This window comes from Amblyraja radiata, chromosome 18 (assembly GCF_010909765.2).
Source record: "Amblyraja radiata isolate CabotCenter1 chromosome 18, sAmbRad1.1.pri, whole genome shotgun sequence".
In the NCBI taxonomy this organism is placed as follows: Eukaryota; Metazoa; Chordata; class Chondrichthyes; order Rajiformes; family Rajidae; genus Amblyraja; species Amblyraja radiata.
The window spans coordinates 38019690-38033750 of NC_045973.1; the positions used below are offsets into that span (position 1 = coordinate 38019690).

Sequence of the window (14061 nt, forward strand, 5' to 3'; positions counted from 1 at the left end):
AACTATTACAGGATACTTTTACTTGATTGCACCCATGTGACTAACATATGCCACCATCATAGTGTATCAACCTGAAGTTGAGCATGCAGATTATGCATATTCGCTCAATCACTCTTTAACCCATAGAATGCCCGTAGGGTCTATAGATAGTTGATACCAATAACTGAAGAATTGGTAACTCATGCAAAACTCCTCCACCTCCAAACTAGAGATGACATTCACAATTTCCCACGTTAGGGCCATTAGCATCATTTTGCAATATAACTGAAATATTTACTGACCAAACTACTGGAGCAATGCTGAATACTGTTTGTCCATCATTGTGACTTTGGTAGCTTCAGCTGGTAATAGCATAGGTGTGTTAACAATGACCTACATGGCACTTTAGAGTTTGCCATATAGCATGATGTCAGTTCTCCCACTTGCACAGCTGAATCACAGCTATTATATTGCCAATTGGTCTTAATGAATAGAAGGCTGCTTTATAACAACAAGGCTGTTACAGGTTTCTATTAATTCCAATCTGTTGCCCATGGCGGAGTCACAGGCCAATAAATAGCTAAAGGTAAATCCCAATGACCAACAAGTCTATTTGGTAAAATATAATTTTCTACTGGATAGAGGAGCCCAATTTCTCAAATATAGTTTGAGACTGAAACAGTGGATTTTAGCAAAATACAGCGTTGAAAATATCACCCATACAAGACATAACAAGTGTTTTTGAACTGAGTAGTCCGCATTGAATGCTTTATTGTCATACTGTTATTATTGCCTCATCATAGCAATTGCCTCCTCCAAATATCTCTGTCTTGCAAGACAATCCTGGCCATAATACTGAGCCTATTTGATAATTTTGACCTGTCTTAAAAGACAACTGGCCATAATTCTGAGCCTGTCTCGAAAGACAATTCTGGCCATAATTCTGAGCCTGCCTCGAAAGCCAACTCTGCCCATATTTCCGAGCCTGTCTCGAATGCAATCCTGGCCAAAACACTGACCCTGCCTCAAAACACAATTCTGGCCCAATTCCAACCTGCTTGGAATGCTAGTATTGTCCAGTTTTACATGGTTAGATGCCTCTAAGTAGAAGACAATTTCTTCATCATTTGTGTATTGTACAACCAAGTGTAAATCTTACCAACTTGTAAGAGGTCCCTTAGTTGTAGAATAGAACTGGTAGAGTGCGTGGAACGTCTGGCCAGCTTTCATGCTGCCACCAGCTTCAGTGAACCGCTTACTGCCGATGACGTGGGATGCGTTGTCACCGAAGCTATGAAGCTTTGCTCATCGTTGGCCTTGATTGGTCCAAAGGCTTGTGCTTCATCCTCCAGGTTTTGCCTGTTGAATAGGTCTTACCTGAATAGAAGATTCGGCGGCTGGCTCTAATGTCCCCCTGTTCAATGCATTGTGTTGGGATGGCAAACCTTGCTGCCAGGAATGGTACCTCTGACACGTGCCCTTCATCCCTTGGGGTATGCTCCACGGCTATACCATCAGACTCGGCGTCAGATTTACACTGACCCGGCATGCTCTCCTCCAAGATGGAGACATTAAGCAACCCTGTTACAAGGCGCTGCTGGCGCAGCCTCTCCAATAGGCCGACGCTGGCATAGACTCGGCGTCAGACTAATACTGACCCGGCGGCTTCCATGCCTTGGGGTATGCTGCTCTGCAATACCTCCAACTTCAGGGTCAGAACAAAACTGCCCCGGTAAGCTCACCTCCTCCATGAGGGAGACATTATTCAGCCCTTCTACGGGTGTTGCTGCCATATATTACGCAGCCCTGTTACAAGGCGCTGCGGGCGCGGCCTCTCCCATAGGCCGGCGCTGCCATAGACTCGGCATCAACATTAAGCAGCCCTGTCCAAGGCGCTGCTGGCGCGGGCTCTCCCATAGGCCGGCGCTGCCAGAGATTTGGCTTGAACATGAAGCAGCCCTGTTCAAGGCGCTGCTGGCGCGGGCTCACCCATAGGCCCGGCGCTGCCATAGCCTCGGCATCTACATGAAGCAGCCCTGTCCAGTGCTCTGTAGCATGTCAAAAAATGAAGCTTGTTTCTTTTTTGCATAATTGAACTTGGTATAAAAGGTTGGCAGTAAATTCCATAAAAATCTGTTTTAATTTGTGATCATATTTTGCTATGTGATCCAAAATATATCAATAACTATTTTGATGCCATAGAGCATAGAACAGTGCACTGTACGAACAGGTCCTTTAGCACACCAATGCTTTTCACAGGTGCAACACTTTTTTCAGGCAATTCTGGGATTATGGGCTAGAGAGGTTCAGACTCGCAATAATGTTATTTCTCCCACATAATTATCAAAAATAAAGATTTTTTTAAATAGCTACGTCTCTTTGTTACTGCAAGATAAAAAATATTAAAGAGTCTATGTGGCATTGTTTAATGATCATTGCACAAGTGTCAATAAAACAACTGTCAATTTCAGTGACCACCCATGTTGAAACTGATAGACTCTTCTCAAGAGACAATGATATATATCTCTTATATCATTTTACATGCAGGCCAGCGTTGTTTCTGCTTATCAATTTCCAAAGTAACTATTAATTGGTTCTCTAGGTCCCAGTAGAATTAGTACATTAACCAATTTGACCCGCATAATACAAATAGAAATCACTAATTTATTAAAAATGTTATAACTAATTTGTATTATCAAAATGTACATTATAGCAGAAGTACATGTACCCTGTGTTCTGACTGATGAAGGCAAGCATGCAAATGTCTTCTTTAAGTGTACATCAATGCTCTTTGCCATTTACTGGACACTTTCCTCTTACATTTGACCTCACAAAGTGCAACACCTCACACCTGTCCGGATTAGACTCCCATCTGACATATCTCTGCTCAGATCTCCAACTGACCTGCATTCTGCTGTATCCTTTGGTAATCACCTTCACAATCGTCAACTCCAACAATTTTGTGTTGTCTAAAAACATCCTAAATCAGCCTGTCTAAATGTTAATTTAATATATACCTCACAAACAATAGAGGTCCCCATACTGATCCTTGAAGAATACTACTGGTCACAGACTTCCAATTACAGAAATATATCTCCATCTATGATGTACAAGAAGGGTCTCGACCCGAAACGTCGCCTATTCCTTTGCTCCATAGATGCTGCCTCACCTGCTGAGTTTCTCCAGCATTTTTGTCTATCCCCATCTACGATGTTTACTTCTGGACTTAATCTTCTGGACCGGCCTACAATAAAAGAGCTTGTCAGGTGCTTTACTGAAGTCACTGAAGACAACATGCATTTCCCTCCCCTCATCTAGGTCACTTCCTCAAAAAACTCAATCACATTTTTGAGGTAAGACTATCTGAAAACAAAATTAATAAATGAACACTTTTTCATTTTATATTCACAGTTATACACGACTATAACAATGTCTTAGTGTTTTATAACACCTTATTTATTAGGTGCCATAAAACCCATATTATAACACCCTATTTATTCCAAGCACACTGCAAAGGAATAAATAGTCTTCATTATATATTTTCTTATTATGTCTAGTAGCATTAAACCATTTGCATTTAAATCTATGAAACATACAGTAAAAGCTTAAAAGCATTGCGTAAGACAATAATCAACTTGTTCATAATGGATTTACAGTTGGATTTCTCAGTGAATAAAAATCAAAGTCTGGTGGAATGTTATTAATATTTTGGTGTTCAGCGGTTGAAAGAAGTATCAATTGCAAATATTAGAATTTGCCTTTCTCCGACTAAATGAAAAATCAGACTTAAAATTGTTTTAATAAAATAAATTGCTACCATGTGCAAACTTGGCCTTGTTCATAATTTAGCTGAAGTCTTATTACCATTTCAAATAGAGATTATTCAGAAATAAAAATAGAATATATAGGAAATGCTCAGCATGCCAAGCACCAACATTGAAAAGTGATTTTGAGCATGCACAGTATAGTCCTTTATACAGAGCAGTACAGTACAGGAACAAACCCTTTAGCCCACAATGTTTGTACTGAACATGATGCGATGTTAGGAATACTTTATTGTCACGTGACCAGGCACAGTGAAATTCTTTGCTTGCATACACAATGTATACAAATTAAACTGTTCTCACCTGCTTGTATATGATCCATATCCCTCTATTTCCCTGCACTTCCAAGTGCTTATCTAAAAAGACTTTTAAAAGCCACTGCTGTATCTACCTCCACCACCACCCCTGGCAATACGTTCCACACCCCCATTACGTTCTGCATAAGAAATACAACTTGCCACTCACATTTCAATAAAACTTTTCCCCTCTTACCTTAGAGCTATGCCCGCTAGTTTTTGATATTGTCAGCCTGGTAAAAATGGATCTAATAATGCCCCTGTCCCACTTAGGAAACCCTGAACGGAACCCTCTGGAGACTTTGCACACTTTGCAAGGTTTCCGTGCGGTTCCCGGAAGTTTTTGTCAGTCTCCCTACCTGCTTCCACTACCTGCAACCTCCGGCAACCACCTGCAACCTCCGGGAACCGCATGGAAACCTTGGGTGGGGCGCAAAATCTCCAGAGGTTCCCGTTCAGGTTTCCTAAGTGGGGCAGGGGCATTAGTGGGACAGGGGCATTTAACTGTCTACCCTATCTGCCTCTCATAATGTTATCTACTTATGTCAAGTCTCCCCTCAATCTCCGATTTTCCAGAGAAAACAATCGGAAGTCTACCCAACCTGTAGCTGAAACCCTCTAATCCACACAGCATTCTGGTAAACCTCATCTGCAACATCTCCAAAGCTTCCACATCTTTCCTGTAATGGGGCGACCAGATTTGCATGCAATACTCCAAATGTAGCCTTACCAAAGAGCTTTTGAGCTGCATCATGACTTCCTGACTATTTTATTCAATGGCCCCAGCAATGAAGCCAAGCATACCATGCACCTCCTTCAATACCTCATCTACTTGTGCTGCCACCTTCTGTCAGCTATGAACTTGGATTCCAAGATCACACTGCACATCAATGCTGTTAAGGATCTTGCCATTAACTGTATATTCTCTCCTTACATTCAACCTCCCAAAGTGCAACACCTCACACGTGCTTGGGTTAAACTCCACCTGCCATTTCTCCATCCATTTCTGCAGCTGAGCTACATCCTGCTGTATCTTCAGACAGCATTCCCCACTGCCTGCAACGCCCCCAACTCTGGTGTTGTCAGCAAATTTACCAACCCATCGACATTTAGTTTTTAATCCTTGAAATGGGTTTAGGGTTTTGTTTTAAAAGGATAACCATGATAGAAAAACAATTTTGATAAATGCTGTGCAACTTTTTATAACAAAATTATTTTGAAACTATTACCATTTACTTTGAGACTAATGTAATGGATTTAGTTAAAGAATAGGCTTCATACATTATACATGCTGCATCAAGGTAAAACACACTCATTTTGTGAGTTATCATAAAGTTGCGAGAAAAAGACACAGTGCTGGAGTAACTCAATGGGTAGGCAACATCCATGGAGAACATGGATAGGTGATGTTTCGGCTCAGGATCCTGCAGAATTTTTGTAAACCAGCATCTGCAATTCTTTATTTTTACATAAATTTGAGAGGCCAATTGGGATGTACTGCGTAATTGAAATTTGCATAATTAGAACTGAATAGAGGTGACTGCATGTGCTTATAAATCAAGAGAGTCAAAGGTGCCCTATGTCCTGAAATAGAACGATGAAATTCTTACTTGCTGCACTCTAACAATATTTAAACATAGTACTCAGTCGGCATCAAAATAAACAACAAAAAGAAGTTCAATACATAAAAACAACCAAACTAATAGTGTAATCAACACAATTTGTGATTCAGAGTTTAGTTGGTGTTTGCAGTGTTCAATGCCGGATGGTTGTTGGGAAGAAGCAGTTCCCTAACCTGGGCATTACAGTTTTCAGGCTCCTATACCTTATTCCTGATGACCGGAGTGACATTGGAACATGGCCTGGGTGGTGTGGATTCCTTTTGATGCTGGCTGCCTTTTTGAGGCAACGTCTCCAATAGATCCCATCGATGGTGGGGAGGTCAGTATTATGATGGACTGGGCCGTGTTCACCACTTTTTTGCAAACTTTTTTCTCTAGCGGTACACCTTTAGGAGTTCAAGAGAGTATTGGTCGACATACCGAATCACCTCAATCCTCTAATGAACTAGAGGCGTTGATGTGCTTTCTTTATATTTTCATCAACGTGCTGGGTTTAAGGACAGATCTTCAGAGATATGCATGCCCAGGAACTTCAAGTTGCTTACTCTGTCCACTACCAACCCATTGATGAAGAGAGGTTTATGGATCATCGGCCATCCTCTTCTAATATCAACTATCAGAAACTCCTTTTCATATGAAATATCCAGCACATCATGAGCAATGAAATATAACCAACACATGACTGCACATCGACGTAAAGTGTTGAGTCAGTGGAAAGAAATAATGGATTAGCTGTCTTAGTGTTTTCTTTAGAAGTGCTTGGATACTGTTTAAATGATCATGGATATCCTCCAGCAAACATTTACAAGAATACTTGAAGCAAGGTCAACGATTGAGGGAAAATGTCATATGTAATGTTCTGTTTGTCTATTTAATGTCTGCATTTGTTGTTTTTTTCCCCAGTCATGCTACTGAACCACATCACCAAGTTGGGCATGTATTACCATGGGGAAAATCTGGAAATCAATCTGATGTTTTAGACAAATCTTCTGGAGGAGGGCATCAGAAAGGTGTTTGTATTCGCAATGAAACAAAGGTATTGTATATGTAACGTGCAATCTTTATTAATAATAATACAAGCATAGTGAGTTTTCAAAATAATGTTACTGTGTGACTAAATTTTGAAGTAGGTTTGCTTACTGAACCTGCAATTTACAAAAGTAATCTATTTATAAGTAAAATACTCAAGTACATTCCTTTTCATTTGCTCTTCTACTATACATCAGTGATCAGTCATCCATTTGAAACATAACAAGTCAGTGTTCATTATGTAAGTTGATATTGGATATTAGTAAAATTGAGCATTATTTAAGACATAATATTGAATAAATTAATCGCTCTAAAAGCTGCCCAAGTTTGAAAAGTTCCTTGAGGGGATATCCCCTTGAAGGATAGCAATGTCTCAGCATCCACCCTTTATCAATTCCCTGCAGACACATATTATCATCTCTCATTATTTTAAACTTGCACAAGTATTGGCCCACCTTGCTCAAACTCTCTTTATGCATCAATACCTTTATTCCAGAAATCAATCTCATGTGCCTTTTACAGCACTACCTGCAATGCATTTATATCATACTTTAAATAGAGAGTCATAGTCATAGAATCACACTATGACTTTGGCCCAACTTGCTCATGCCAACTAACATGCCCCATCTGCACGAGTCCAACCTGCCTGTGTTTGGCCCATATTCCTCTAAACGTATCCTATCCATAGAAACATAGAAAATGGGTGCAGGAGGAGGCCCTTCGAGCCAACACCGCCATTCATTGTGATCATGGCTGATCGTCCCCAATCAATAACCTGTGCCTGCCTTCTCCCCATATCCCTTGATTCCACTAGCCACTAGAGCTCTATCTAACTTGTACCATGTACCTGTCAAAATGTTTTTTAAACATTGTGATAGTACCTGCCTCAACTGCCTCCTCCAGCAGCACATTACATATATCCATCACATTCTGTGTGCAAAAAAAAAAGTTACCCCTCAGGATCCTTTCCATCCTTACTTTAAACCCATCATCTCTTGATTTCCATGTAAAAGACTCTATACATTTACCCTATCTATTCCCCTCATTACTGTATACACCTTTATAAGACCATCGCTCATCCTTCTGCGCTCCAAGGAATAGTAAATTACAATTAAAACACAAAGTACTCGTACTATAACTCCAGGATAAGCGCTCAACTAAGAAAACCAAGCCAAAAGTATATCTAACTATCTAACTGAATATTTAAGTTTAAGAAAGAAATGCAGATGCTGGAAAAATCAAAAGTAGACAAAAATGCTGGAGAAACTCAGCGGGTGAGGCAGCATCTATGGAGCGAAGGAATAGGTGACGTTTCGGGTCGAGACCCTTCTTCAGACTGATGTGGAGGTGGGGCGGGAAGAAAAATAAATCCTTTTGGCTGCAAGGGCGTTTCATCCCATCACCGACCAGCTTCTCTTAAAATTCCTGTCCAATCGACAAATCCGTCTCCTGCCGTCCAATCAGCCGCTGTCTCCAAGGGCGTTTAGTCCAATCACATAATGTGCCGATCACTCGGCAGCCAATCAGACGCCGTCTCCGAGGGGCGTTGTGGCCAATCACTGACCAGCTTCCCTTACTGAAGCAGAAGATGGCTGCAGACGTGTGCCAACGGGGCGTCGAAGGACGAGAAGCCGAAGTGAAGAAGTGGAAACCAAGATACCGAACGGAAACAATGCCGAAAAGCTAAATAATAATAATAATAATAATACATTTTATTTATGGGCGCCTTTCAAGAGTCTCAAGGACACCTTACAAAATTTAGCAAATAGAGTAAAAACATGTAAGCGGAATGAAATAAATATTAAAGACATCACCAGTACACAAATTAATGACAGAATTCAATCCAAAGACAGAAATCAAAAACACAATATGAAGAGAGAGCAGCGGCAGCTAAAGCGCGCCAGCGTACACTCTCCCTTCCGGCAGCCATCTTGGACACAGAATAAAATAATCATTTATACACAAAAAAAATCCCCCCACAATGGTTACCACTGTGGGGGAAGGCACAATGTCCAGTCCCCATCCCCAGTTCTCCCATAGTCAAACCTATTGAGGCCTCCACAGTTGCCTCTACGGAGGCCCGATGTTCCTGGCCATTCTCGCCGGGTGGTGTTGCTCCGGCGTCGGGAGAGTCCTCACAGCGGCTGGAACGGCCGATTCCCTACCGGAGTCCGTGGCATTCCGAAGCCGACAGGGCCACGTCGGTTGGTGCTCCGAGGCTCCCGATGTTAAAGTCGGTGCCGCGGCTGGCCGCTCCACAGTTCCGCAGCATACCGGAGCTCCAGCGCGGCGACCCAGACAAGGCATCGCCCGCTCCGCGATAGCGCTCCAGCGCTGTGCCGCCACCGAAGCTGAAGGTGCTGGGCGGTCCCCGCCAGGAAAACGCCGCTCCACTCCCGCTGGTAGGCCGCAAGGACGGGTCGACGGTGCAGCCCGGGGAAAAAGCTGCCTCACCGACCAGGTAGGGACCTAGAAAATAGTTTCCCCCTTCCCCCCCATAAAAAAGTCAAATTCCCCAACAAACAGGACAAAATTCACTAAAAACTAATAAAAAAAGTGAATTGAACGGACAGCTGCTGGTTAGCAGCCGTTCCCCAGGATGGCTCCTCCTCCTCCTGTCCCGTTGAGATACTCCAGCTTTTTGTGTCTATCTTCAATTTCAGAGTTAAATAAAAAAACACAGAGTGCTGGAGGAAGTCAGCGGGCTAGGCGGCGTCTGTGGAGGGAATGGATTAGGAGTTGTTGCAGGCCAGGGTTCTTCTTCAATAGGAAGGAACTGCAGATGCAGTTGTCTTTGCAAAACGGCAAATGATTCCGGGAATGACGGGAGAGAGAGAACGAGAGAGCTAGATAGATGGATGGATAGTAGGATGGATGGATGGTAGATAGATAGATAGATAGATAGATAGATAGATAGATAGATAGATAGATAGATAGATAGATAGATAGATAGATGAGAAGGAGGGGAGAGAGGGAGGGGAGAGAGAGAGAGAGAGGGGGGGGAGAGCGAGAGAGAGAGGGGGGAGAGAGAGAGAGCGAGAAAGAACAAAAGAGATAGATAGATTCCAGCCTCTTAACCCCAAGTACCGTGGTAAATCAAAGCTTACAAAAATAATCCGCTCTATGATCTTTGTTCGTCCAAAAGCGGCGAAGGAAAATTAAAGATCCCCCCCACCCTCCCGTCTCCCCCGGCCTGAGATGTGATGGACGCGGGGGTCTAGACCAATCGCTGACAAGGACTCGGACAAATCCCGTCCCCGGAGACTTCATGTCCGTTATTTGGCTTTTCGGCATCCCGTCCGTTCGGTTATTTGGCTTTTCGGCGTCGGGTCCGTTTGTATATTTGGCTTTTTGGCGTTGTTTCCGTTCGGTATCTTGGTTTCCACTTCTTCGCTTTGGCTTTTCCTCCTTCGATGCCCCGTCTGGGTACCGGCTGCAGAAGCCAAGAGAAAGGAACATGTTAGCAGCTCAACAAGCAAGAAACAAGCACAAGGAAGCCATGTTGAGCAAGTTTTCAAAAATAAAGTGTCAGGCAAAGTGGAAGTCAAGAGTTTAGGTAATGTTACTTATGTCATCGGTTTATCAATCACTTTTTCTGTGCTGTTTGCAGCATTTCAGGTAACATTTTTTGTAAAGATTTTTTTAGCTATATGAAGTCATTTATTTCATGAAACATTTATCTTTTAGAGGTTATGTCACTGGTTATGTGCTAGAAAAATTCTAAGCTTCTGTTATGTAAACTACCAGCAGAAAGCTTGGGAATCGCTTTCAATATATTGAAAATGCAGGCGCTTCAAGGGGCGTTGCCCCCTGAACCCCCACCGGGACGCTGCCTCTGGACCTGCCGGGTGCCTAGCCAGCTCCTGGACTCCCGGCCAATACTTCCTACTTTTTTTCTGGAGGTGAATATCATGCCTGTCTCTCGTAACTTTCCGGCCACAGATGTTAGATTCACTGGCCTGTGGTTCCAAGGCTTTTCCCATCAGCCCTTCTTAAATAAAGGAACAACTTTTGTCACTCTCCAGTCATCCGGCACCTCAAATAAACATTGCTTGTTTATTTTTAAATTTTCCAAATGTTCTACTATTACCTTCTCAATAATGGATTCCAGCATTTTGCTAATGACATATAAGGAACAAACAATGGGGGAAATGTGAGATTGGATGGAAGAATGGATTATTTTATTACCTGGTAAAAGCTTTAAAGGTGTTGTTCAGAGGTCCCTGGGTGTCCTTGTACATGAATCACTGAAAGCTAACGTTAAGGTGTGCAGCAAACAATTCGAAGATGGACAGTATGTACACCTTCATTGCAGTGTTTGAGTACAAGAATAAAGATGTCAGTGCAATTATGTATGTCCCAGTAAAATCTTAGCATAATAAGCGAGTTCAGTATTCCGACTGCGCATGCCCAGGTCATAGGTCAGTAGCTATAAACAGTCTCGGCAACGGTGGTGCTGCATTGTGTGCAGGCTTGCGTTTCGTCCGCGGTCGCTGTTGAGTTGCTGCTGGGCCGTCCCCTCCCCGGTGTCCCGTCCCTGTCCGGAGGTGTCTGGGGTGGCCCTGGGCTGGCGGGGCGGCCCTGGACTTGCAGCCAGCGCTGCAGCCGCTCGCTCCAGCTCGGCTCTGCCTGTCCCACCCTCCACCTCCATCCCCCTCCCCTCAATCCGACACCGAGATCCTGCTAAAGGTGGGCAGCCGCCGGCCCTGCTTGAAGACGGGCGACTCGGAGCCACTGCAGCTGGAGTCGTCCTGGTCGGAGAGAGTCTGCGGACGGGCTCCTGCCGGCCATGGGCAGGCCAGGTGCCCACTGGAGCTGCTGGTACTGTGGGTGGTGCTGGCGGCAGCAGTAACCTCATCCCCCTCCCTTGCCCAGCCCCAAGCCCAGAGTCTGGGCCAGCTCCAACTCCAGGTCGGGGCTGAAGGCCGCCCGCAGCGCGGCCCAGTCTAGCGCCGGGTTGGAGGAGGCTGAGCCCAGGCTGGCGCAGGGGAGGCCGGGGTCCTTGCACCTCCTCGGGGTTGTGGATGAAGTGGCAGTGGGTATCGTAGGGGCAGAAGCCAGTGGTGTGCAAGGTACGTCTTGTACTTAGGGTGGCGGCTGAGGAAGCGCAGCTCGGCCAGGCCGTGAGCAAACTGGCACTTGTCGCCATAGCTGCCCATCTGGGAGCGGGTTCCTCTGGAGTTGGAGCGGGGTTGGGCTGGAGTTGGCACTGGCTATGGGTATGTGGGTTCTCTGTGCTGGCTGTGGGCCTGTGGGGTCTCTGTGCTGGCTGTGGGCCTGGAAACGCTGGTGTTGTCTGTCCGGGCTGTCGGTTGGCCCGGTGGGAGAGGCGGAGGTGAGCTGGGGTTGGCGCTTCTCCGCGCTGGGGTCCGGTGTCCCGTCAGTCCAGATGTCTCCGGCCGCCCCCCGGGTGGGGATGGGACACTCGAGTGGGGGGAGGGGGGGAGTGTTACCGGGGACGGTCCAATGGCAGTTTGGCAGCGCTTGCGGCGCTGGGGACACGGGTTCGATCCTGGCTGCGGATGAGGCATGGTTCTGCGGATGAGAGCTGGTCCAGTCTCTCCCCCCCCACCCCCCAAAAAGAAAAATCGGACCCAAACTATACTCATGGATCTACAGCGCTTCGTTTGATTTTTATTTATAGTGTTCGACCTTTGACAAATCCCATGATTCTTCTGTTATTCGGAATACCAAACTCACTTATATGTACGGGTTTCATTTCTCTCTCTTGCAAATGAAGAATATCTTGTGAAAATAGATTGATTAATTCCTGAGATTTGCAATTTGCACCATGAAGTTTGATTAATGAGACTGGGCCAGTACTCCTTACTTTAAAATTGAACAATCTGATAAAAGCTTGACAGCAAGCTATGTAGGTTACTTCTGGCTGGGTTGTCCAGACCAGGAATCTGTGCTCTGTTCTCCTTTCTCCACTATAGATAAGAGGGAATTTGAGTGTACAATCAGTGTAGGTCCTTTTCATAATTTTGCAAATCTATACAGTTCAAAAGCATTTTTGAAAATATCAGGATGTGTTCTATGAATCTGGTGCAATTTATTAATGGATATCTTATCTGCCAGGTTGAGGAGCTTTCTGGCAATCCAGGATGCCAGGTAGATGCAAAGATTTCCCCTGCACCAGCTGCAAGCAGACTTGGCCAAATCAACACACATCATATACCATCGCTACTGTCAGTGCCTACAAGAAACCACATGGACATAACCACACCTCCTGTGCCAATGGTAGCTCCAGAGGTATTACGAGTTGCTGAACACAGGCACAGAAAAGGATTGATGTATCCTTATGTATTTCAGGTGCTAACTAAGGTATGTCGAAGTACTGCCAACTATATACAGTTAAATATTTATATCAAAATGTTATTTTGAAAAACAATGGCCGATATTAAACTATGTATATGCATTAGGAATAATGCTCATAATGGTGACAATAATGCAGTTAATAATATCCTATGTAAAAGCATTAGGTATAGTTCTGTTAAAAGTGACACGAGACCAAGTGTTGCTGCCAGCATGAGTTGTCCGTGTATGCATCTGATCTAGCGAGCAACATTTTCTGGATGCGAGTGAGATAATGTGCACAAAAATTCCCTAATACTAATTTGCCCAAGATAATCTACAACATAATGCATGACTGTCCGTAGCAGATCATGTCTTACAAACCCTCATTGAGTTTTATGAGATGGTGATATAGTTGAGGATGTCTATATGATTTTAGTAAGGCATTTGATGAAGTCCCTCATGACAGGCCGATCTAAAGGATTATGCATGGTGAATTAGTTACTTGGATTTGGAACTGGCTTACTCATAGATATCATAGGGATCATTGTTGAAGGGTATTATTCTGGCTGGTGGTCTTTGATCAATAAGATGATCAGCTACAGAAATTGGCAGATAAATGGCAGTTTAATCTGAGGAAGTATGAGGTGTTGCTCTTTGGAGATTGAATGTATGGGGAAAGTATACAATTATTGGCAATCATGTACAGAGGGATCTGCAGTTGAAGTCCGTAGCTCCCTGAAAGTGGCAACATGGTAGAAAGAGTGGTAAAGGAAGCATACTGTATGCTTGCCCTCATCAGCCAGGGTATTGAGTATAAGAATCAGGAAGTCATGTTGCAGCTTTATAGGACTTTAGTTAGGCGGAGGAGATGTGGTTAACCTGGCATCATGTTCGGCACGGACATTGTGGGCTGAAAGGCCTGATCCTGTTCTGTACATTGTGTTATCACATAGGATGACCAGATAAATACCCTACTCGCAAAGCAGCTTTCACTGCTATGCCCACCTGCCA

General features: G+C 44.1%; 1 protein-coding gene across 1 annotated transcript in view; it reads left to right on the forward strand.

Moving 5' to 3' along the window:
* The window catches only part of fam120a (family with sequence similarity 120A), a 149133-nt gene that overhangs the window by 75236 nt on the left and 59836 nt on the right, over positions 1 to 14061 (forward strand). The window contains 2 exon segments of the mRNA XM_033037178.1: positions 6625 to 6757; positions 12832 to 13077. Coding sequence (XP_032893069.1) covers positions 6625 to 6757; positions 12832 to 13077 — 379 coding nt within the window.